At 52.7% G+C, this 24,307-nt stretch overlaps 2 protein-coding genes across 9 annotated transcripts in view; one reads left to right on the forward strand and one right to left on the reverse strand.

Annotated features, from left to right (window-relative positions):
• The first annotated feature begins 527 nt into the window (after nt 1-527).
• On the forward strand, nt 528-8,883 carry ZNHIT3 (zinc finger HIT-type containing 3). 4 transcript variants are annotated; one of them, XM_059148461.1, is made up of 8 exons: nt 528-668; nt 850-1,288; nt 2,323-2,352; nt 3,223-3,330; nt 3,651-3,682; nt 5,634-5,720; nt 6,902-6,982; nt 8,371-8,883. In XM_059148461.1, exons 2-8 carry the CDS (start codon nt 1,194-1,196, stop codon nt 8,550-8,552), a joined length of 615 nt encoding a protein of 204 aa, XP_059004444.1. In that variant the 5' UTR covers nt 528-668; nt 850-1,193; the 3' UTR covers nt 8,553-8,883. The 4 variants fall into 4 exon arrangements, with proteins under 4 accessions (XP_059004444.1, XP_059004446.1, XP_059004445.1 ...); XM_059148462.1 differs by having other exon boundaries at nt 539-668; nt 847-1,288; XM_059148463.1 differs by lacking the exon at nt 2,323-2,352.
• MYO19 (myosin XIX) overlaps nt 8,765-24,307 on the reverse strand; it is a 32,992-nt gene continuing 17,449 nt past the window's right edge. For 4 of the 5 annotated variants that reach the window (XM_059148439.1, XM_059148438.1, XM_059148440.1 and 1 more), the window contains 15 exons: nt 23,615-23,705; nt 23,016-23,187; nt 21,315-21,388; nt 20,502-20,623; nt 20,231-20,344; nt 19,798-19,974; nt 19,344-19,496; nt 18,185-18,292; nt 17,213-17,283; nt 15,321-15,424; nt 13,553-13,719; nt 13,289-13,418; nt 12,070-12,155; nt 10,831-11,133; nt 8,765-9,513 (listed from right to left, as the gene is read on the reverse strand). In XM_059148439.1, the coding sequence (XP_059004422.1) occupies nt 9,385-9,513; nt 10,831-11,133; nt 12,070-12,155; nt 13,289-13,418; nt 13,553-13,719; nt 15,321-15,424; nt 17,213-17,283; nt 18,185-18,292; nt 19,344-19,496; nt 19,798-19,974; nt 20,231-20,344; nt 20,502-20,623; nt 21,315-21,388; nt 23,016-23,187; nt 23,615-23,705 (2,001 nt within the window). In that variant the 3' untranslated portion in view covers nt 8,765-9,384. Of the gene's footprint in view, nt 9,514-10,830; nt 11,134-12,069; nt 12,156-13,288; nt 13,419-13,552; nt 13,720-14,207; nt 14,316-15,320; nt 15,425-17,212; nt 17,284-18,184; nt 18,293-19,343; nt 19,497-19,797; nt 19,975-20,230; nt 20,345-20,501; nt 20,624-21,314; nt 21,389-23,015; nt 23,188-23,614; nt 23,706-24,307 lie in introns of those variants that run through there. The other variant, XR_009347942.1, reaches the window with a different exon arrangement.

Below are 24,307 nucleotides of genomic sequence, written 5' to 3' on the forward strand. Positions count from 1 at the left end.
CAGCAGCAGCAGCTGAGATATGACAAGGCAGCAAAGAGCCCAACCTTATGCACTTCCTGCCTCTGATAATCAGAACAGGTAGCTCAGTGCACCCCATCATGGCACCGGGGAAGGTGCAGGGAAGTGGCTCAGGCCCTGGTTAGTAAGCCCATGCTCCCAAAGCACGGTTAAACTTTCATCGGTTAATGTGGGTGGCCAGCTTGCTGCTGGATCTCCACCCTTGGAAATGCCAGGAAGCGTTGGGCGGTAAGCATCGGGGAGTTGCCGCTGGAATGACAGTTGCTATTGGAACCCTCTGCAGATAAGGGTCTTGCTTTTGTGGAGGAGACACTCCTGCCCATCCGGTGGCTGGCTTCAGCACCGCGCCCTCCACGCTTTTCTTGCCTCTTGGCAATGTTCGAGGTACAAAGAGGCCAATGCCTGGATTCACCCTCCCCTGTGCAGCGAGACAGCCTTGGCTCTGACGGGGAGCGGGTGTTTACTTCAATCCAGCTCGAGTTCCGCGGCGCCAGGCCAGTCTGGACCTGGAGCGCCCTCTGGCGGTGCTGAGCGGCGGGCCTGGACCTCCACACGCAACGCAGAGCTTTGGCTTTGGTCCCCGGAATGTGCTGGACAGCGCCTGCGGGGTGGCAGAGCTCTGAAAATCATTCTACCCCACCCCTCTCCAGGTCGGTCTTGGGAGGTGTGAGGCAGCCTTAGACAGCTGCTAGGATGGGTTTGGAGGGGGGTCCAGAAAGAATCAGGGTGCTGCTAAGGGTGACTACATCAGTGTGGACGTGCGTTGCTGGGCCTGGAGTCTTATGTGTCTTTTTTTTTTTTTTTTTTTCTGAACTGGCCACTGCCAAGAAGATCTATACTGGCCTTGCTTGGCCTTTTGATGTTCCCCAACCTCATCACCATCGCCGAGCCGCCTTCTTTCCTGGACATTGGAGCAGGAGGGGTACAACTGTTTTGGGATGCTGTGGTGTCTCCCAGAGTAGAGGGAAGGCTGCCTTTACTGCGTGGAATGTGCATGGAAGGAATTCCAGAAACTTTCTTTTCACTGAAGTCACCATCTCTGGACCCAAAGGTAGAGGAATAAGCGTGGTTTGGTTGTGGGTGACGTGGGGTTGAGCCCTGAAAATTGTGGAGACTCTCCATGGCCTCAGCCTCCAAAGACAACTCACAGGAAAAATACGGAATGGGTGGTGGTGATGTCCACAGTCAGCAGATTTCTACCAGGTGTGAGACAGGGCACAGGATTCAACTGTGTCCTGGGCAAATCACTGACCTTCTCTGGCCTTCCCAGGTAAGCATGGGCCTTCTGGGATGGTTCTGGGGTGGTCACAAGTGTTGAAGAATACAGGAGATGCCGCTGATTATTGGGTCAGTGTGGACATGTCTTAGATTTCAGGCAGGTCCTGGTTTACCCCGGGAGCATCTGCATGTGGGGCAGGTCGGGGTCCATGCTACTTCAGCACTAAGGATTGAACAGCATCCCCAGGGTGGTTGGGCACATCCAAAGCAGAGATGGATAGTGGCCTAGGCCCACCGAAGGTGGCTCATAGAGGCTGACAGCAGAACCCTTTTAGATGGACCTGCGCTTCGGGACCCTGGCCTTGAGGGACTTGGGGGCGACACCTGCACTTACAGGGTTGGGACCTGAGCTCCAGGAGTTACAGACTCTGGGTTATCAAATAAATCCTTTGTAGTGCTTCAAATTACAAAGTTTTAAAAACATTCAATCTATTTATTTACATATATATTCTACATAAGTTACAAATCCTCACTTCTGCCACACTGCTAGAACTCCATTTCTCCCTTGATCCTGTTTTCTTTTCTTTTCTTTCTTTCTTTCTTTCTTTTTTTTTTTTTTTTAGATTTTATTTATTTATTTGACAGGAGAGAGGGAATACAAGCAGGGGGAGTAGGAGAGGGAGAACAGTCTTCCCGCGGAGCAGGGAGCCTGATTTGGGGCTCGATCCCAGGACCTTGGGATCATGACCTGAGCTAAGGGAAGATGCTTAATGACTGAGCCACCCAGGCGTCCCGATCCTGTTTTCCATCAGTAATTCGGAGTTACTTTGTTTTCAAGGTTATAGCTGTTTGTGAATACCTGTTTGTTGGTCTTCCTGGCTAAGTGCTGGGCAAGGCCAGTGGAGGTCGCTGTCAGAAGTGTCTCCAAGGAGGGAGGTAGATACCGGGATGGAATCTGAGCCAGTCTGGAATCTGGTCCCTTCATGTCACCCAGCAAGCCCCAGCCTGCAATCACTGAGACTCTGGCTCTGCTCAGATTACAGACATTTTTACACGTGGTCTTTTCTCTGCTTCTCGGCTGCTCAGGACATCAGGCCTGCACATCCACACTAATAGGTGAGGGATCTCAGAGACTGTAGAAGTCACATAGCCAGGGAAGGAATTGAGCCAAGACTCGAACAATTGCTTTGGTCCTACCAGGTTATCTGCAAAAACAATGACAATCATGTGGAGCCTTTATAGTAGTGGAATCCTGAGGGCTAGTGGGCTCAACACAAGGGAGGAGGGACTTGGGAGTGAGAATGACTTAAGGCTGCGGTGGCAGCCCTGGTTGGGCTGGGCGGTGTTAAAGATTTCAAGGAGGCACAGGCTGCTAATGAAACATGACTGTTCCTAAAGCCTGAGGTGCCACTCAAGGCCCATCGCAGTTCATCTATCTGGACTCATTAGGCCAGAATCCCCTCCTTTGGGCCAGAGCTCACTCATCTGTTCCATGACCAAGCCAAGTGAGTGAGGAGCCCGGAATGCAAGATTTGAAGAGGCATTCGCTCTCTGGGCCATGCAAGTGAAGGCTAGCACCGGCAGGACCCTAAGACGATCTCTTCTCCCTCCTGCCACCACTCTAAGCTTTGAGCTCACAGAGGGCAGAGACTGTGCCTGCCTACTGCCTTGGAGCCTCAGCTTTCTTTCCTGAGAGAAAAAGGGCTTAAGCAGGGAAGAGCATGTGTGTGTCACTCAATCTAACCGATTCTGGACCAGGGGCTGGATTTCTCATTTGCTAGATAGAAGCAAATGGAATGTCGAGGGGGAGGACCCAGTGCCCTTGCAAGAATTAGAAAGTCTAAGTCAGGGGCGCCTGAGTTGTTCAGTGGGTTAAACGTCTGTTTCAGGTCATGATCCCTGGGTCCTGGGATGGAGTCCCGCGTGGGACTTCTTGCTCAGTGGGGAGCCTTTTTCTCTCTCTCCCTCTCCCTGCTACCCCCGTAGGGAGGACTACGAGACCTACTCCGGGAAGCCGAAGGATCGAGTGTATCTACTTTCTACTTATCAGGACTGGAGCAATGAGCAGGATCAGTCCATTGCTTTTGACTGCCGGTGAGTGCTGCGCGCCGATTGGTCCCGGTTAAGGAAGCGAGGAAAAAAGGGCGTGCACGTGGGGACTCCCGGCCAGACTCTGGCGCGTCCCGGGAGAAGAGGCCGTGGAGGGATTATGGCGTCGCTCAATTGCAGCGCCGTCGTCTGCGTGATTTGCTTGGAGAAACCCAAATACCGCTGCCCCGCCTGCCGTGTGCCTTAGTGAGTGCGGGTGTCGTCTGGAAGGGGACCGGGCGGGGCGTCGGGGGTCCGAGCGGGGACCCCGGGAGGGTCCGCGCGACTTCCCGGGCTAACGCGGCCCGTGGCCTCTGTTGTTACAGCTGCTCCGTGACCTGCTTCCGGAAGCACAAAGGTAAGACCCCGGAGTCTCCCCGCGCCCCCGAGCCGCCCCTCTTCTCGCGCGGGCAGCCCTCACGTCCCGCCGCGTCTCTCCCGGCCTTGCCTCCCTCAATCCTCTCGGAGCCCCAGAGGGAATCTCTGCCTGTGAATGCTTCCCGGGACTTGGACCAGTCAGAAACTTCTGCTATACATTTCCTTCCAGAGACCGCCGCCCCCCTCTGCCCCCCAAAATAGGTAACTGCTTTGACCGCCAAAGTCAACCCTAGTGGTTTTTCTTAGTATTCTCAAAAGCTGCGCTGGCTGCAGTTAACAAGAGCAATTTTTTCTTTAAATCCCTGGCTAGAAACAACGAGGTAGATCTGTTTACCTTAAGGGGAGGTTAGTACTGTCTAAGTCTATATTTTAACTCCAATCTGGAGCCTCCTCTTAGTCCTCAGGGACCCTTTCCCATGACCTCATGCTGAGTTGACTCTGATTATTGAAGTGCCTTATTGGTTTTTTGCCTATAGCGTGATCCCCTCTCAGTCCTTGGCCTAGAGGTATGTTTCAAGCTGTACGGCTCCCCCTGCTGTTTTTGTTTTTTACCCTAGTATTTCTTGAGCATTTTCTTTCTTTTCTTTTCTTTTTTTTTTTAAAGATTATTTATTTATTTATTTGACAGAGAGAGATCACAAGTAGGCAGAGAGGCAGGCAGAGAGAGAGAGAGGAGGAAGCAGGCTCCCGGCTGAGCAGAGAGCCCGATGCGGGACTCGATCCCAGGACCCCGAGATCATGACCTGAGCCGAAGGCAGCGGCTTAACCCACTGAGCCACCCAGGCACCCCTCTTGAGCATTTTCAAAAGAAACTTTTCTGTTCAAGATAGAAGCAGAACTGCTTTGCTGAAAATTGGGTTGGGGAGCCGGGTTGGTAAGCTTTGCTCTGGCAGTGCGGTCCTGAGTGGCCCCTCTAAGAACCCCTAGGGCAGTACGGGGCAATCAGGAGCTCTTCACTGTGTGGCCCTGCTGCGGCCAGGGTTTCTCTTAAAATGCACATTTGAGTAATTCACTCCCTTGTTGAAAACTCCAGTCTCTCTAGCAGAGGGAGGTGGTGGTTCTTAGCCTGGGTATTGCTCTCTATATGGAGACACATTGCGAGAATGTTTCTGTTGTGACAGTAGCTGAGGGTTGGGGGCACTTCTGGTAATTGGTGTTGGTGCAAATAAACACCCTGTGGAGTGTGAGACCATCTCACACTGTTAAAGACCTTTCCACCCTGAACATCACAGTGCCTTTGATGAGAGACACTGCTCTTGGGAGGAAAGGGCAGCCTCCTGTGTGGCCCTCTTCTGCTCTTGCTTCCTCCACTTGCATCCCAGCCACCTGCCAGTCCTCCCCTGTCAGTCAGCTGCTAGTTGCATATCACTGTCCTTGCACACGACCCTATTCTTCCAGGGTTCTGGTCCAGCTGTAGACCTCTCTGTCAGGAATGCTCTTTCCACCTGGCAGCGCCTCCCCTTGGTCTTCCAGTCCTCTCAGGTGACATCGATCGGACTCTTATCCAGGTCTCTGGCTGCCATCCCTAAGGCTTAACCCCTTGAGGTGGGCCTGATGACTTTCATCTGTGTCATCCCAGCGGCATGTGGTACATGCAAATTTGGTACCTGAAACTGCTGAGAAAATTGTTCGCTAATTGAAGTCAGTGTGTCACTTAATTCTAGGGAGAGCCCAGCGAGGTTAGGCGGGGGAAAGGAGGATGGGGACAGCTTTCAGGTTCGTGAGGCCTGCTTCTTCCATCCTCTGCCAGGCCCAGGGTTGCTTTTCTCAGTGCTGCCCTTTGATAGGATCCCTCACTTTCTCTGCATACATCTCCACCCCCCCCCATCCCTAACCACATACATGTTTCCCAACTAGAAGCTGGCTCGGTGGGGCAGTGTGGCCTTGTCACTAAAGTGGAGGTGATGTGCATCTGTTCATGTCTCTTTCAGAGCAGTGCAACCCTGAAACTCGTCCTGCTGAGAAAAAAATAAGGTCCGCTGTTACGGCAAAAACTGTAAAGCCCACAGAAAACAAAGGTGGGTTGCTTGACTTCAAAAAAACTAACCTTGAAAGGGTTTCAAGGTAATAACTGAAAGGAAAGAGATGTGGGTTGGGACAGGGAGTCAGGAAAGATGGCTTCATTAAGAACAGCTTCCATAGCCCAGAGCACTAGCAGTGGGGGCCCCTGTTGCGTAGTCTAGAGCAGCCTGAGGGCAAGAAGTAAGGGTGTGAGAGGCAGCTGGCTGTGGTGTTTGGGGGAGGGGGACACCCTAATGACAGGAGCCTTCTCCAGTCATGGCTTCAGGTTTCCCCTGACTGGAACATCGGTTCACCTGAGCCAGGCTCATGTGGGAGGCTCCCTTGGGCCAACCTCCCCTTCCTGCTGTTGGGGCACCTCCCAGCTTATTGTGGGAACGCGCAGTCGTCCCAGCCATCACTGCAGACTACAGTCTCTCCTGGGTGTCAGGCACCATGCCAGCCTCTGAAGGCAGTCCCTCCTGGTGCCAGCAAAGAGGTATTGAACATTCACAGCATGGGATAGCCCATTTCTGCCCTTTGAGAAACCTCCTTGTTGGGTTTTGGCAATGTCAGAAATTTCTGACTATACTGAAAACACAAGGTATTCATGTTAGCAGGTTTTTACCGAGCACCGAATTTTTTGTCCCCCGCCAGGGCTGGAGCCATAGTGAGGAGAGCTGGGGTGATAGGGATTGGAGAATCAGGCTCCTGGCCTAACGACCAGAGAAGCACATAGAACAAGCATGTGAGGGGCGCCTGGGTGGCTCAGTGGGTTAAGCCTCTGCCTTCTGCTCACATCATGATCCCAGGGTCCTGGGATCAAGGCCCACATTGGGCTCTCTGCTCAGTGGGGAGCCTGCTTCCCCCTCTCTCTCTGCTTCACTGTCTGCCTACTTGTGATTTCTGTCTGTCAAATAAATAAATAAAGTCTTAAAAAATGGTTTAAAAAAAAAGAACAAGCATATGAACACACTAGGGTGCATTTGTTAAACTTCCCAATTCTTGGCTTCACCCTCCTTCCCCAAAAAGAGGAATGTTGGAAAAGTCATGAATTCCAGATAAGGTCATTTTTGTTTTGTCAGTACCTGCTTCCCCTTGCTACTGTCACCGATGTGCACTTTTATCTGTTGGGAGTTGTTCAAGTCTGGCGCCCAGGCTTTGTTTCTAGTCATAATTAGTTGTGCTTTCTGTTCCAAAGATGACGACGACTCTGTAGCTGACTTTCTCAATAGTGATGAGGAAGAGGACAGAGTGTCTTTGCAGAATTTAAAGAATTTAGGTAAGTGTGTATGCTTGCTTCTTCATCAACCGCTAATCTATTTAATTCAATGTATAGAGTCTGATTTTTTTTTTAAGTTACTAAATACAGGTGACCCTTGAACTGCACAGGGGTAGGGCTCCCCTTCGTCTACCCTGCAGTTGAAAATTTATCTTCTGACTCCCCCAGAACTTACCTACTAATAGCCTACTGTAGACCGGAAACCTTACCGATAACTTAAGTCAATTAACACACGATCTGTATGTTCCATGTATTACATGTTGCATTCTTACAATAAAGTAAATGAGAGAAAAGACAATGTTAAGAAAATCACAAGGAAGGGAAAATACATTTACAACACTGTATTGATGGGAGAACACTGTGTAGGAGGGGACCCGTGCAGCTCAAACCTGTGGTGTTCAGGGGTCTCCCTAACGGAGTGTGGTATGCAGATCCCTTTGGCCACTTGACTCCATAAACACTTGGGGCTTCCGCACCTCCCTGCCTAGAATCCTGCTGGTTTTGTGGGTCGCCAGAGTTCTCCCTCAAGGCTTGGTTCAGGTTACCCTTCCTCACCTTAACTTTCCTTGACCTTTTGTCTTTCTCAGAAGCAAGCACTTTCACCTTTCCATGGGGCCTGGAAATACACCACTCATACTTGATGGTAACTTCTCCCACGCCAGCCTGTAGGGCAGGGGCCTGCATTCGCTCCCACCTCCCCCGTGCTTCGTATGTGGTCTGGTCACTCCAGCAGACAGATTTTTAGAGGGACACCGGTGTTCATAACGCCTGGCGTTTTTGTAGGCCCACATGGTCAGGCCTGGGGGCAGTTCTGTGAAGTGTTGTGATGAACAGGCCAATGTGGTTCCTGCATGTGGAAGGTTTTGTTTCCGTCGCCTGAGGCCCACACTGCCACGCACCCAGTCCCACGGCAGTGAGGCCGAGGGCAGGCGTGGATGGTTTTGTAAACTGAGGCAGCAGGCAGATGTCCGTGTCTGTTCATTGCTACCAAGGCTGCAGTGTGAGGGCCGTGCGCTGGCCTTCACAGCGCTCAGACTGTTTGGTGTAACTCTCCTCACCCGGGAGAACATTCAGGCCCATGAAAAACAACGTGCCAACAAATTCATGTTGTTCTCTGTGTATGTGCTGGTATTTTTTTCCTAGTTGAAATGGCATAAAGTTAAACTTTTATAGGGATGCTGAGAACAAGAATCTGACGGCCTTTAACTGGGAGATCAGCTGCTCTGGTGACCTCACCTTGTTAACGTGGAGCATGGGTTCCATTCTCAGGTTTAAAGGTTTAGGGCATGCAGCACCCTTGACGGGTACTACACTGGACGCATTTAGCTTTTAGCCGTCTCCATCTGTCCCCACTTGAACCCACATCGGCTTTCTCGCTCATTTTTCAGGCGAGTCTGCAGCACTGAGAAGCCTTCTGCTCAACCCGCACCTTCGACAGCTGATGGTCAGCCTCGATCAGGGTGACAATAAGGCGAAGCTCATGCGAGCCTGCATGCAGGAGCCCTTGTTTGTGGAGTTTGCGGACTGCTGTTTACGGATCGTGGAGCCATCCCGGGAGGAGGATTCGTGAGCTGAACTCCCGAGCTGCTTGCTGGCACATGTGTGTGCATTCACCCTGCCTGCGACCCCCAGAAGAGCTAGCGTGGGGCCCTCGGCCACGGTGCTGACTTCCAGGCCGGCTGCACAAGCTCTTTGTCTTCGGCACTGTGGGCGTGGGTTTCAGACAAGAGGAGGATACTCAAGGTGACAAACCCTTGATGGAGGGAGAACTGGACATTCAGATGGTGGTGTTTAGATATTTTAATTTTGGTACAGTTTAGACATCACATGATTGGTCAAGTTTCATACCCATTTGAGTTAAAACTTGCTCACTGTTGCTAAATAAAATCAGGACATGGTAATTCTGTGGTAAATTGTATTCACACTTTTGTTACATTATTACATTAAATAAATCAACATATTAAAAATAGGTTTTGTTCCTTTTAAAGGAACTAAATGCAAATATTCTAATTGAAATTTGGGGGCTAATTTCAAGCTGACCCACCTGTTCTGTTTGCAGGGAATTGGGATGCCCCACTGTAGTGATGGACTACCCTGCTGCATTGGATCTATGAAGGTAGTAAAATGGGGGACATCCTCTGTGGTCCTGAGGTTTCTTAGCCCTGATTTGCTAACCAGCCCGACAGCTGTCAGGGCCTGAGATGTAGAGGGGAGCCCCAGGCCCCTAGTGCAGGGGCTGCAACACATTGCTTGGTCACAAGTGCTTGGAGTTGCTGTGGGAGTAGTTTGGCATCTTTGTGTGGATTAAATGTCTTTGGCAAAGCAGCTGGCAGGAAAGGCCTTGTAGACACAAAGGCACCAAAGGATTGCCCAGCCAGGTGAGGCTAGAAGGTGAGAAGAGCTCACCCATGGCCCAGGCTGTGTCTTTCCAGCAGAATCTGATTAAAGCCAGTAACACTGTAGGGTGAGGGTTCAGGGCAGATGTCGGCGTACGGCAGTGGAGACTTCCTGCAGTGGAACTTGATCGAGCCCTAGGGAGAGAGAGAGAGAGACTGCTAGAACCCCAGATCCCGGGAGTGCGAGTCCTCTCGGGGCCCCACAGCGCCAGTGCTAGAAACGCAGAGGTGTGGACAAGCACTGATAGCAGGGTCCCAGCAGGAGCAGGATTGAATGCAGGCTTTCTGCTCATTCTAAATGAGGGGCAAATTAAAAATACAACATTTCACATCCACTTGGTGTGATGGATGAGCAAGCTCTCTCCTCTAAGAGTGTTGCCTGTCATAGTCCTAAGACTGCTTAAAACTGGCAGAGCAAACAGTCCCACTGCTGTTTATCTGGCTGACCCATGTGTTGTCATGGAGATCTCTAGGTTCCGTTCTAACGTAATTCCTCAGGTATGGAAACTTGCTGCTTCCTTCCTTCTGACTTGTGTCACTTAACCCTTGCTGGGACCTCATGTGGCAGGTTGAGCATTAGCCCATTATGTGTGTTGGCTGAGTCTTTCCCTGGCTGTGTTTTTGTACTATAAAAACAGCTCTTGGACCACTGACTTACCTGCTTGTCATCTGCACAGCTGGAGCAGGAGATAAACGAAGTAATAATTTGAGGAAAATAGGATGCTAACTTCAGTGCTATTTGAGACAATAAACTGTCACCACAAAAAGTGGGACTAATTAGGGGCACCTGAGTGGCTCAGTGGGTTAAGCCTCTGCCTTCGGCTCAGGTCATGATCTCAGGGTTCTGGGACTGAGTCCCACCTCGGGCTCTCTGCTCCACTGGGAGTCCGCTTCCTCCTCTCTCTCTCTCTCTCTCTCTCTGCCTGCCTCTCTACTTGTGATCTCTCTCTCTCTGTCAAATAAATAAATAAATATATTTTTTTAAAAAAAGTGGGACTAATTAAATGGAGATTTCAGAGGAGAAGCCAGACAGTTTATAAAAGGGGAATGGGGGGGCGCCTGGGTGGCTCAGTGGGTTAAGCCTCTGCCTTTGGCTCAGGTCATGATCCCAGGGTCCTGGGATCAAGCCCCGCATTGGGCTCTCTGCTCAACAGGGAGCCTGCTTCCCTCTCTCTCTGCCTACTTGTGATTTCTCTGTCAAATAAATAAATAAAATCTTTAAAATAAATAAAAAGTGGGAGGACTCTAGAAAATTCTGAGTTGTAATGATGGAAACCACCCAAACCTACAGCCAGCTGGGAAGCTCAGGCTTGTGGCTTCCCTGGTCAGAACAGCTCTTGCCTCAGTCCTGCTCCTGCTGCGGACTCGGGCTTTGGCTCCTGCCTTCTGCAAGGAGGTGTGAGGGACCTAGAGCCGTGGTGGGCAGGACTGCTGTCCCATCACACAGCTTACCTGAGGCAGTGCTCGGATGGATGTGACACCAGCTTGTCCTTGTGCTATCTGGACCGGGTAGCTACTGGGGTTCCCCACAGGGAGCTGGAGGCAGGCCCAGACCACCAGCTTTCTCTGAAAGCCTCGGACTCCCACAGTTGCGTTGGCCAGGACCAGTCCCAGGGGCCAGAGGCGGATTATTGCTGCCAGGAGGCTGGTCTGTGTCTGTGGCAGTAGGAAGGAGCCCGTGGGAAGGGGAACTTGAGAAAAGTGTTTTTCTTCCACACCATCCAGTTCTTTCGAAGCAAGGAAGGCCATTCCAATCTTAAAAAAAGAGAATGCCACTTTATAGCTTTCAATCTGTTAGGTTTTTATTTTTTATTTTATTTATTTTATTTTTTTTATTTTTTTTTAAAGATTTTATTTATTTATTTGACAGAGAGAAATCACAAGTAGATGGAGAGGCAGGCAGAGAGAGAGAGGAAAGCAGGCTCCCTGCTGAGCAGAGAGCCTGATGCGGGACTCGATCCCAGGACTCTGAGATCATGACCTGAGCCGAAGGCAGCGGCTTAACCCACTGAGCCACCCAGGCGCCCCCAATCTGTTAGGTTTTTAAAAAATATTTTATTTATTCATTGGACAGACAGAGATCACAAATAGGCAGAGAAGCAGGCAGAGAGAGGAGGAAGCAGGCTCCCTGCTGAGCAGAGAGCCCAATGTGGGGCTCAATCCCAGGACCCTGGGATCATGACCTGAGCCAAAGGCAGAGGCTTTAACCCACTGAGCCACCCAGGTGCCCCATCAATCTGTTAGTTCTTAATGGAAACCCAAACTATAATAAGATAGCTCAACAAGGTGATCGGAAGGGCACAGGACTGTTGAACAGCTGGATGCCTTCAAACAGATGTGGCCTTGTGGCCAAACATCTTTGTGCCCAAGGCACCTGTGCTCAGGCCTTATATTTGCTACTTTAAAAGTAACAGCTTTTCTCTCTGTCAAATAAATAAATAAAATCTTTAAAAAAAAAAAAAAGTAACAGCTTTGAGATCTACTTGAGAGACCATAAAATTCACCCCTTGAAAGTGCAGAATTCCATGATTTTTAGTATGTGCCCAGAGTTGCTGATGCTGCCCTTTCTGCACCCCAGGTGTCCTGGGGGACAGGTGGTGTCCCATGCAGTGCCGGGCGAGCACTCCAGCCCAGGGCCGCTGGGTGCCAGCCGGCCACCACCCGTTCTGCCCACAGGAGTCCTATACTCACTCTCCACTTCCGCCACGCGCGCTTGATGACTGTGGCGGCGGTGTGCAGCCTCTGCACCTGTTTCCGAGCTAACCAGGAACGGATGGCTGGCAGGTTTGCCCAGAGACAAGAAAGTAAATGGAATGTTAGAACTCTGCAAGCCTGGCCCTGCAGCCACGCCCGAGCTGCCCAGAACCTGCGCCTCCTTGGTGAACGGCCAGCCCACGCTGCCGCCTACAGGAGAGAACAAAGGCCCTCAAAAAGCTCTGGAAGGCCACTCAGAGTGTCAGGCTGGGATAGACCTCGTATGGAAGGACAGCGGGGAGCAAACTCACCTCTGCCTCAGGCACTGCCCGAGGTAGTGCCCGGGGAACAAGGGGGAAATCCTCAGCTCAAGCTACTTACTGGCCTTAAGAATTCATAAACATTGTTTGAGACCCCACCATGCGCCCACTATGGTAGACTGATCATGTCGCAATTTTCATTTCCTTCTCTTGCACTTTGAGCATTTTCTCGTTTTTTTACATTCAGAAAAGGGGCTATTCCATTCACTATTAATAGTTTGGATTCTAGAAAACTAAAAAGTTTAAAGACAGATCCAAATCCTGTTAGCTGACCACTGCAGAGTTCTACAGTTGGCTTACACGATTTTTTTAGGCTTGTAAACACAGAAACACACCTGAGGAAGGTGGCATCGCGCTTGACATGCAGTTTGGTATCCTGATTTGAACATCACATTGGAAGAGGTTTTCCATTAAATTTAAAATACTCTTCAAAAAGACTTCTTGGCTGTATTGTAAGTTTGGTTCATGACATAACCATGACTTTACTACGGTCAGCTATGTGAGTGGTTTCTAGTATTTTCAAGGTAAGACTGCTGTGAATATGCTTTCTATGTCTCTTCCTTTGATAAATCAGATCTTCTCAAACTCATTACAAGCCCTGGACCCAGCACATAATGATTTGTTGTGGAAGCAAAGGAAGATGGCATAAGCCACCCTCTAGGTCTGGGAAAGGGGAATTAAAGGCAATTTTTTAGTCTCTGCTGCCTACAGACAGCCGTGTGACCTGGTTTTCACTGGACTGGGGAGACAATGGGTGAGGTGGGTTGGAATTCGAATCCCAGTGCACCATAGGGTCGTGCCATCCATGTGCTGAGGCTCGGACACGGCCTTGGCATAAGGTTCTGCAGGAAACTCAGATCACGCAGGGTCTGCACACAGGCCCATGCACCTCCTACCTGCCTGGATGAGCACGGCCGCCCGCCTCTGCCTCTCCTGCTTGCGATGCCAGTGTCGCCTCCAGCTGCCTTGGATGCGGCGGGCACACTGCTCCAGCACCTGGGCGCGTCTGTGTTCCAGAAGCTCCAGCTGGGAGAAGGGGTATCCGCTGAGGGTCTCAGCCTCTCCTCCCATGGCCCCGAAGTGGTTCCAGATCCCGTGGTACTGAGGAGAGCAAGCGGCTGGCTTCGGAGAACTCCCCTCCTCACCATCAACCAGCTTACCATGGAGTCCGTCATGAACACCTTGGTCTTGCCACAGTGAACTGGGGCTGGTATGGCCTTAGCGGGGTCACCAAGTATGGCTGCTGCCTGAGTCAGAGCTGGAAGAGTGTGGAGGATGTCCTGGAGAACAGCTTGCAGAGTGGCCACCTCGGTGCATGGAGACCTTTCTGTGGGATGGGAGATGGAGGTCCCATCAGCTCTTGGTCATCTACACACTTCTGTGGACTTGAGAAACCGGTTCTGGTCTCCCCACTACTCCACAGGCTTCTCTGCTCCTGTTCTTGCCTCTAACCACTTCTCCACCCTTTTTGGGGGGAGGCATCTGGTGTTCTGAGGCATACAGAAATCTTTACTTGTGGCTGGGCCCTGGGCTGGCCCACAGCCTCCATGCCTGTGGGTTCCCTGGGCAAGCTGCCAAAGGGTATTTGGTGCCTGGACCCCCATCTGGAAACCCAGGCTACTCTGCAAGCATGTGTTCCAAGGCCCCAAACATGCTGAGGGCCAAGTAGGGCAGCTGGGCCGTTCCCTCTGCCTGACCCCTCAACTTCCTGCCACGTGAGAAAAGGGCGAATGAATCCCAGTCCCAGGGAGGCCCAACAGGTGCCCCTGCCTGCCCTCCCGCAGCGTGCAGGGCTGGCTCCTACAGAGGATTTACCTGAGGGCTCTGACCACCTTTTGCTGCCCAGTGCCTCTCTGGAGACAGAGGCTGCCAAAGAAGATGCCGCAGACGAGAAACCGCAAAATCAACCAGGGGCGAAGGGGGCTTTGGGCATGAGACACAGCAGTAGAGCAGATCACGAAGAGAGGGGAAGGAAAGAAGTGGGGGAAAAGAGTGAAAGGCAAGTGACAAAACTGTGCCCGAGAGAGAAGGGAAAGCAGAACTGTCCCAGGTCTGCCAGGCTCCAGGGCAGGGCTGTGTGTGTGGAAGCCACTGCTGCTGGGCAGGGGCCTCCCACTCTGTCCTTGGCTTCTTCTTCTTCCACCTATGCAGGGGGCTTACCCTGCATGCTGACAACCCCCAAACTGGGGCCACATGCGACCTTCCCTTGACGTTAGAGCTTGCCGAGGGCTTTGCAGATGCCTCCACAGGATGACTCCAGGAACCTGGAGCTCAAGTCAGCCCTATGGGGCTCAGCAGCTCCCCCAAACCTCTCTTCCCCACTGGCCAGGCACAGTCTGACCAGTTTCTTCCTAACACTGCCCATTGTGCCCACACCTCTAGCTTGACTCTGGCCAGCATGAATAGCCTCACTCCCATGGCCTGCCATAGGGGCCCCACAGTGGTCTCCAGAAAGCATGAGGCTGATGTCCCTCTCTTCCTCCTCTGACGTGCCTCCATCTACCCAGAGAATAAAGCTCGGCTTCTGTGACATGCCTGTTCTCTTCCTTATGGAGAAGCAACTCTGGCCTGGAGTTCCTCACACACACAGTGTTGTCTCCTGCATGCAGCCCTCCATCCAATTACCTGTCATGTGGAATGTTCTTCACCTGGCCAATGCCATCTGTCCTCAGACACTACTTCCTCCAGGAAGCTTTCCCTGATTCACACTTCCCCAGCACTACCCACGGCATTCTGTACTCAGCTCTGCCTTTCCACTTTCCCTAGTATTTGTCTTCTTTTAGTTTGTTTCCCCTACTGAGCTAAGAACCAGGAGAGCAAGGCTGTGTTTTCCTCTGCTCTGAATGCCCAGCCCCATCCGAGATGGCTCAGGATAGGAGCTCGGTCAACTGTGGTTGAACACCTGACTAGCACACGGGCCCCACTCACCGGAGTGCCCTTCAGCAGGAGATGGGCTGTGGGGGCCAGAGGATGTGCGAGCACAGAGCCTTCTCAGTACTTCATATCGTTCCACGAAGTTCCGGTGAGGGATCCTGGAAGCCGAGGGAGGCAGAAGAAATGAAGTGACTTCATCTGTGAGCCTGGCACAGAGCTTGGGGCCAACGGGAGTTCCTTGATTTAATCTACTCAACAGTGGAGCGAGGCGCTGCCCTCAGAGTGCCCGCGATGAATGGATGCGGTGTGGTTCTGGAGGGAGGACTGTGGTCATTCACAGAAGCCAGTGGAGACCATTTTAAACTGGGTCTGCTTTTCCTGCCAAGGTGATCTGCCCAAACAGCTGTTCGCTCTTTTCATAGGGGACTGCGGCCTGCCTCCTTCCAAAGGAACTTGCAGGCTTCTCCCCAGCTGGATGGCTCCTGGTGTGTATGCAGTCAGTCACATCTGTGGCTTCTGACCCCAGAGCCTCCCTTGCTTCCTCCTGATTTCTCTGCTCCCCTCCACTGCAACACTTAAACTGCTGGTGACACCTTGTATCTGTCTCTACCTCCTCCTCCTGAGTCTGGCTTCTGTCCCCAGCGCTGTTCCCGTGTGCTTCTTCTTGCAGCCGTCAGCAAACACCACGCCACCAAATCTAACAGTCAGTGCTCTGCCTGGCCTTGGGAGGTGCCCAACTGGCCCCCGTCTTCATGCAGTTCTCTCAGCCCCCGCAACCCCCGGAAGCCTGGCTTCCTCCTTCACCCACGACTCCTGCCAAGTTGCCGTTGCTGATTTCTTGTCACCTACCCTCTCTATAAATGTGAATGTTCCTCAGGGAACAGCTTCAGAGCACTTCTCTCTCCCCACCATGACTTCCTCCTTGCTCACGATGAAGACAGATGCTCACGCACTCTAGTTCCCAAAGCTCTGGGCCCTAAGCCTGTCTTACAGCCGCTACAAACCTGATAAGGTCACATTCCTGTCTCTCCTCCCATCCCACCTCCAGCCTGTGCCTTCCCCAGACATCCTATCTCAGGGAACTGCCTCCTGATGCATCCATTAGCCTCAGATGGAAGCCTGGAAGTTTCCTGTGTGACCTGGAAGCTGATTGCTCCCCTGCCCACACCCCACGGTCAACCAACCCACAATCCCATTTGTATCAGAAATGGTACTCCAATTTCCCCCATTTCACTCCATTTTTCATGGCTGCCCCCTCATCTGGGTCACCATCCTGCCTGCACACCAGCAACAGCCTTCTCTAAACATGTCCCTTCTCTCCTACCCCTATGTCCAGCCTCCACACAGCAGCCACAGAGCATAAATGTGCGCACAGCACTCTCTCCTCACAACACCCAGCGGCTTCCAGGCCCTGTGGACAAACTGCCAAGTCCTTGTGGGGTCCATGCGGCCGCTCTCCTCCAGGTCTCTATGCGCCTGTCACGTTAGCATCTTAGTTCCTAAACTGGGAGCTTTGTGCTTGCGGTTTCCTCCCCCAAACCTTTCCTTAACAGAGGCCTGAGCTGTTTAGAGGGGCCCCTCCCTCAACAGCCCAAAGATTCTTTTCTCCCATTAGTCTACCGAGCAGCATTTTTTTGTTTCTTTCCTAGCACTGGTTAACTTTGTACTTCTTGTATGTCCATAGGAACGGATGCCCCAAGAGGCAGAGGCTCACCTTCCTTATTCACTGACACCGGAAACAGTGCCTGCTACAAAACAGTACACAGAAAGTGAACGGATAAACGAAATGAACGAGTGAAGCCTCTTGAGCTCCAGGTTGACCTCTGAAGACTTGCTGCTTTCTCTTCACCTCCACCTCCTGCTCTGGGCTGGGCAGCTCGTCATGCCCGAGTCCCAAGCTCCACCCCAGCACTGGTCCTGCCCCGTGCCTGGCTCAGCCCACTCACCGGATCGGGAAGCCAGCAGCACTGATGTGGATGGTCTCCACAAGGCCACAGGCCTCCAGCTGGCTCAGGACCTGCAAGGGTGGAGACAGGATGGGCACCTGTGGCATGGGGCCAGCAGGTCAGAAATACCACTCCTTCTGCCCTCTGAGGCCTTACCCTGGTCTTGGTAGGTATGAACCTGCAGGCTGTCCAGAGGTGTGGCTGCTGGGGGTATACTCCTTGGGACCTCAAGATCTTCCTGCTAGAAAGGGTCCAGGTGGCCCCAGGTACCCTTATCGGATGCCTGGCTTTGGATGCAGCTGAGGCAAGTGCTGGTCCTACTTTTGTCTCAGCCCTCCAGCCAGCGCAGAGGCTCTGCCTCACCATGCAGCCCAACCCAATCTGTTTTCTATTTATTTTATATTCTGCGGACAACAGAGTAAATCACAGCCAAGAGAGAGGAGAGATCATACTGTAAAGGTTCTTCGGGACCTGAGTGGAGAGATCCTGGCCTTCAACTCTAGACCACTTGGCTGTGGGACCCTCTCCAGCACTCTGCAGCACTCAGACCTCATCCACACCACAGAGCTCGGTACCCTGAACAAAGGGCAGCTGCTGGCCGACTGCATTTGTGCAAATCAGCAACAACTTGACAGAAATGGCTGCACTGTGCTGACTCTAAGGCGACGCAGGCTTTCAGTGAATCACAAGAGTCACCTGTCCCACAGGGCAGCTTTGGTCTCAGCAGGGCACAGCCAGTGACAGAGCGTCAGATGCAGGGGGACATCTTGACTAGCTTACTGTGCCGTGCACAGACCATGAAACCATACATGACCATGCTGCCAAAGCAGGGAATACAAGACGCCCTCATGTGGGACAGCCTGAGACACGCACTCTGGTTACTCCATTTGGAGGGTAAGTTCTGGCTTTCAATCCCTCAGGGCCTTGGCCAGATAGAACTCGCTGCAAAGCAGCTCCAGCTCTGTGAATTACCTCCTCCTGGAGAAAGCTGTGCGCCTGGCCCTGGCTGTTGGGCTTGATGCAGCGAATGTAGTGGGGCGTCGTGCAATGCAGAACCTGCAGAAGCTGCTCCAGGGAGGCCTGCAGGAGGGAGACTGTTGGTCAGACAGACTGGGGCTGCCGGCGCACATCAGCTGGGCCCTGGTTAGTGACAGCCTCCAACACCCCCAGCGGTCCTCACAGCTCGGAGACGGGGATGCTGTGAGGGTCCTGGGACAATTATGGGACGTGCTCATGGAGTCTAAGCACCCTCCTGGCCTGACCTCCCAATGCTCTTCATCCCCTGCCTCCAGGGATCTTCCTGACCTGCTATCTTACACCTGGCTGGTCTCTGCTCCTCTCCCCTCACCCTCACCGGTGCAATCTTCCTAGAAGAGCACCATCTCAGAAGCCACTGCCACTCATTCAGGCAACAGCTGCTCTCATGAAACCCATCCTGTGTGCCGGGGGACCTGTGCTGGGGTAATGACATGGTCAGTCTGGGGCTCAGAACCCAGGGTCTGACGGGACACAGAGACATGGGGTGGGCCCCCCTCAGTGGGGTGTTTGAGGCTAGGCAGGAAAGTCCCAACAAAATCTGGTCTCCACAAGGTGTTTCCTCTAGGAGGTGATGATCAGGCTGAAGTTTGGAGGAGGAGAAGGAATCAACTAGGGCAAGGGGTATGGAGGGTGGGAGTTTGGGGGCAATAGCAGGGGCAGGGGAACAGGCGTCCCAGGAAGGGGGAGCAGAATGTGCAAGGGCTGAGAGGGGGCAGAAAGCAAAAGGTGCTGGGGTACATGGCCAGTCTACCAGCCAAGGACAGCTGGACTAGGACGCTGGAGAACTGGGAAGGAATGGGGCACAGAGGTTCAAGGAACTATTGCTTGTCCACGATCACCCTATCAGCAGTGGGTAAGAGGCCCTCACTCACACACCCACAAGATCCTAGGCTTTCAATCATGTCAATTATATGTCTCTTTGTCAGTTTCCCATCTCGATCTTCCCTGTGAGGCTACCAACTCCATGTGGATGGGATCATGTTTCTGTGACTCATCAGTGGTCCCCAGCACACAGTACCCACCCTGGGAGATGCCTGGTAAATATATGAGATTGATGAGTGAACCAGGCACATATTAGCACCCCCAGACCCACCTTGAACTTGGACACTACAGTCAACACAGGGGCTCTGCTCTGGCCAGAGGGCTCCTCCTGGGCCTTTTCTTCAGGGTCAGTAGGAAAAAGCACCTTGAGTAAGGGGTCCTGGGATTGCTGTAGGAGTCTGGTCAGCTCAGGAGGGACAGGGTCCTATTGGAAAAGGATAAGGGCAGCAGGTAAGGGCAGGTGGCATGCACCCATCTGGTGCGCCAGTCCTGCTCACAGGGCCCCAGAAGATGGCTTCACCGGAGCCCCACTGTGACAGGAGTCATTTCTGGGCAGCTCATCCCTGATTATCAGGGACCTCATGCAGGTAGGCCTAAGAAGTGACTTTGGATTCTGGGAGGATGTTCAGGAGAGAGAGTGCATGACTGGAAACTTCCATGTATGTGCAGCAGTAACTCAACACCTCATTTCATGCAGGCCTCCCCAAGCCATGGCCTGGCCTCACCTTGTTCTTCTCCACCAGGCCTGCGGTGTGGTACTGCACGGGCCCCGCGTAATGCAGCACGACGAAGCTGGGCTCCCGGCTGAGCTTGTTGTGGCCCAGGCTGGGGCTGCCCACCAGTGCACTCTCGATGCGGGTCTGGAGCTGGGCTGCACTACTTGGCCGATTTAGGCGGCATTCCTGCATGGAAAACGATGGGTGGTCAGCCACAAACACGAGATAGGCTCGCCACAACCCTCACAGTCCCCATGCCCTGTGCCCCCCCCCCCAACTGCAGAGCTGTCACAGAGGCATCACAGTGACACTGAGAGGGAAGGAACATAGGGATTAGCAAACCCATTTGGCAGAGGGGAAGACAGAGGCACAGGGGCACAGTATAGTCTCCAAGGCCCCAGAAAGGCCCCACTCTGGTGCTCAGCACACTAGCTGACCCCACCTCGTTTATGAGGGAACAGATGCTGATGGGACTCCCCTCGATGAGATCCAAGCAGGTCTGGTTGTCCTGGTAGTTGACAAATGACCACTCCAGGCCCTCAATTGCATATTCCTCCTAGGGAATAAAAGATGGCAGGAGAAGGCAAACGTGATCTGAGGCCAAGATGGCTCATCCATGGCTGGTCTCAATACCACAGCATATTCCAGAATGGCATCAAAGAAGGAGCAAAAGGCTCCTGGTAAGCCCCCGGAAGAAGCTCTCCACCCCTCACCTGTTGCGCCCTCAGGTAGTGAGCCACAAAGTGCTGCTGCAGCTTCTCGTTGGCGTAGTTGATGCACAACTGTTCCAGGCTGTTGTTGGGAAAGGACTCAAATCCGTACACATCCAGCAGGCCTGAGAGGATGGTGGAGAGCCTATGGGGTTGCTGCCCAGGCAGAAGGAGTATTGGGGGGACTGTGGGAGCCTGGGACAAAGGTGCATGCTTGGCAGCCTGGAGATGGAGTTGAATGAGCATGACACCCGGCGGTGGGCACAGAAGACACCCCACCTTGGGGTGGGGCCCATCTCTACTTCATGGCCCCTCAGAATTCAGAGCAGGAATAAAGGCTGAATGAGGATTGAGGGGCGGCCTAGAGAACATTTTCTGTGTCCAATCCAATTTGGAGGGCCTTAATCTCACCAGCCCAGCTGGTATCTAAAATGCCACTGTCCCTTGAGCAAACTTCCCATATTTGAGCTTGACTTCCTCCTCTCCCTGACTTTTCCACCCCAGTTCCAACCATGTTGGCATGTCCCTCAAATCCCTCTAATCTAGCTATCTTGCCTCTCCCCCAACTGCTTTCCTGAGGCTGGACCAGGGTCTCAGGGGAGGAGGGGCCCTCACAGACAAGATACCATCCGAGTCTGCCTGGAGAGCTACCGACGGGTCAGATGTGGGCACCGAGAACATGAGCCATCTTGCCCAGACATTGGTGGCTGAGGACAAGATGGTGCAGAGAAGGGAAAAGAGCTGCCCGGAGTCACACAGTGGACACTATGGTTCTTTTTTTGAAGGAGTGCTCCCAAAAAGGTGAGCCCCTGCTACCTATGAAAGTGGTCCAGGAGGCAGGGTCTGCACAGATGCTGCTATTGATCACGGACACCAGCCAGTCAAACAGCCTGTTGGGATGGGGATGGAGGGAGAGAGGACTCCGGTGAGAGGTCAGGTAAGCCTGAGGGACAGCAGCACTGCTCCTCCAGCCAGGGTGCCATGCTCCGAAGGGCCTGTATCCCAAACCTGGCAACCCCATAGTCGTGCCTGTCCCCTGACAAGACAGAAATCTGTTTTGTCCTGCCAGCACGCTGAACAGAGGACGAGACCCTGGGGCTAGATGGGGAGTGCATCTCCCATCAGTCACTTGGCCAGACACTCAGCTGGTGTCTTGATTAGAAGGGAAGGAACTGATGAGCAGGCCTGCATTAGGCTTGCAAAGAACCAAGTTCATTAGACTCCCCTGCAAAACCAGACCTGTAGTGCCTAGAACTTGAGACCCTGCCACATGCCCCCACTTGATCCCGCAGTGGCCCCAAGTGGCATCCTGTACTCTGGACCATTCCCCCCTACCCCCAAGAAGACAAGGCAGTCACTGTCCTGGGGACACGTTCAGCACTATGTACGGTACTATTAAGGGGCCTCTTACAGTTTTTCTTAAAGTGACTGCTCTGCAACTTACTGCAATCAGGCTCTGGTTTCTGTTTTTGCCACAGGGGATTCAAGTACCCATCTGAGGTACTAGACACAAATGACCAATTGATACAGTAACCCTGTATGAAATGTTCTATTTCACACAGGCTCACTCTGTCTGTGGCCAAAGTCATATTTATCTTATCTGCTCATTTTGCCGTGACTTGACACAAAGGCTTTAAAAGTCTTTGGCTTGAAATCAGCTTTGGGGCAGTGGGAATGAAGTCTCTTGCTGAATGGGGGTAGGCCTGAGCCTAAATGCCACGGGCCATTTTCATTTCAGTGGATCTTATTCCCCCAGTAATGCCTCTTGGGAAGTTCACAAAAGCGGGGGGACCCTCTCTCCCCAGGGACTTAGTTCCCATAAGCACATGCATATACTCGGTCCCATAGTTTTGGAGGATTCTGGGCCCTTGATACCTTTACTTGGTACCCTGAAGGTTCTCAAAAGCCATGGTGAGAAATCAACCTTACCCACATGGCCAGAGGGTGGAGATGCCCAAATAACCGACCAGGGAAAGGCCAGGACCCCACCTTCACCATGTTCTGGGCTCGCACTTGTGGCACACTATGCTGTGCAAGATAGTGGGCCACACTCTGCCTCCATCTATCATTATCCCCAGGTAACATAAAGACACGAAGTACGAGGGCACATGGAAACAGAGGAGCCAATTCACCCAGAAGTCTAAGCCTGGAACTGTGACGGCCCCAGATTGCCCTCCAGGCCTGCTCCGCAGGCAGAGTCAGGCAGGCTTTCCTCACCCATGGCCAAGGGCAAGGTAGGCTCCTATGCTTTCACAATGAGCTGAATTTCACCCAGACTGTGGCAACTTCCCCAGGCAGAGGACTCTGGAATTAAGGTCAAAGGCATTGCTCAAGGAAAACCCAGAAGCCACTCCCTGCAGTCCCAAGGATCTGGGAAGGGTCTGGGAAGCATGGAGAAGAATGTGCCTGATTTATCTAGAAGCCTTCACCAGGGACCTAGGCATACTGCCTGAGGGTGCTTGGTCCAGCTCTAGATAGGCGGAGAATGTGGAATGAGGGCAGGGCCTGATTGCTCACCGTGCATAGACTAGTTTGGCCACACAGTCTCTGCGGGTGTCGCACTCTGCTCGGGAACAGGGTTTCCGGAATACCTGCTGCTGCCTGCCTGCCCTGATGGTTCTGATCTGCAGCGTCTCCAGCAGCGGGTCTTCTGGAAGCTGCAGCAGCAAGGCTGATGTCCTGAGAGAGCCTGAGAGGGACACATCACCCTCCATCCAAACAGCCCTTCTCACAAGACCACGTGGAAGTCATCACAGTGGAACCATGACCCACCCAACGGGACAATAAACCTAGGTTCAGGTGAGTGGGACTTGCCTAAGGCAGAGACATGACTTAAACCCAGGATTCTCGGTCTCAGTCCACACTGACTCATGTGGGACAAATCACTTTTAAACCCTCTTTTTTTCTCTCATCTGAAAGATAGGGACGATGCTGTCTTCCCAGAGATGGGGCAAGGACCAACATCCACAGTTTCATCAAGAGCATCACCTTCCGAATTCCCTCCTCAGGCCTCCCCACCCAGTCCCGCCCACACTAGCCCGTTTCCAGACAGGGTGGGCCCTGCTCCCTGGCGCTACAACCACAGCCCGAGCCCCAGGCCCCCACCCTGTCCTCACACTTGGCATCGCCTGTCAGGTGGCAGGGCTGGGCTTCGTCCTCAGAGTGGGCAAAGCGGATGTTGCCGAGGTGCAGCAGTCCGGCCAGGACCTGAGCGGGCAAGAGAGGACATGGTGTGAGCTCTTTCTCCAGCGCTGGAGCCTCGCCCAGGAAGGGCCCGTCTCCTGCTGAATAGTACCAGGGTAAGAAGAGAACCTCCTAACTGATGCCCCCTGAGAAGGGACCCCACCGGCACAATTCTGTAAGAGTTACAGGCATCACCTTGTTTAGTCCTGTCAACTACCAGTGAGGAATGTGCTGTGATAATGCCCATGACAGAGGTGACAGAGGGAGAAGTTCATACAGGGGTCCTGGCTGGCTCAGAGGAGTGTGTGACTCTCAATCTTGGGATCGTGTGTTCAAGTCCCACATTGGGTGTAGAGATTACTTAAAAAATAAAATAAAATCTTCAAATCACAAGCCTACAGGCCACAGACTTAGTAAAAGACGAAAGTAGGATGAGAATCCAGGCAGTCTGACTTCAGATGCCTCCCAGGGCAGCCAGTAGAGCTCCTAAGTCACCCACTGCCTGTCCCTGTGCCTCCCCTTCTCTAGGGGCAGGCTGTGACAATACCACTGTTACCTGGGTGCCAGGCTCACTGCTGTGTGGCCAGTGGGGGTTTGGTCCTGGCTCCCTCTGGCCTTTTCTCAGC

This window comes from Mustela lutreola, chromosome 15, assembly GCF_030435805.1.
Source record: "Mustela lutreola isolate mMusLut2 chromosome 15, mMusLut2.pri, whole genome shotgun sequence".
Lineage (NCBI taxonomy): Eukaryota > Metazoa > Chordata > Mammalia > Carnivora > Mustelidae > Mustela > Mustela lutreola.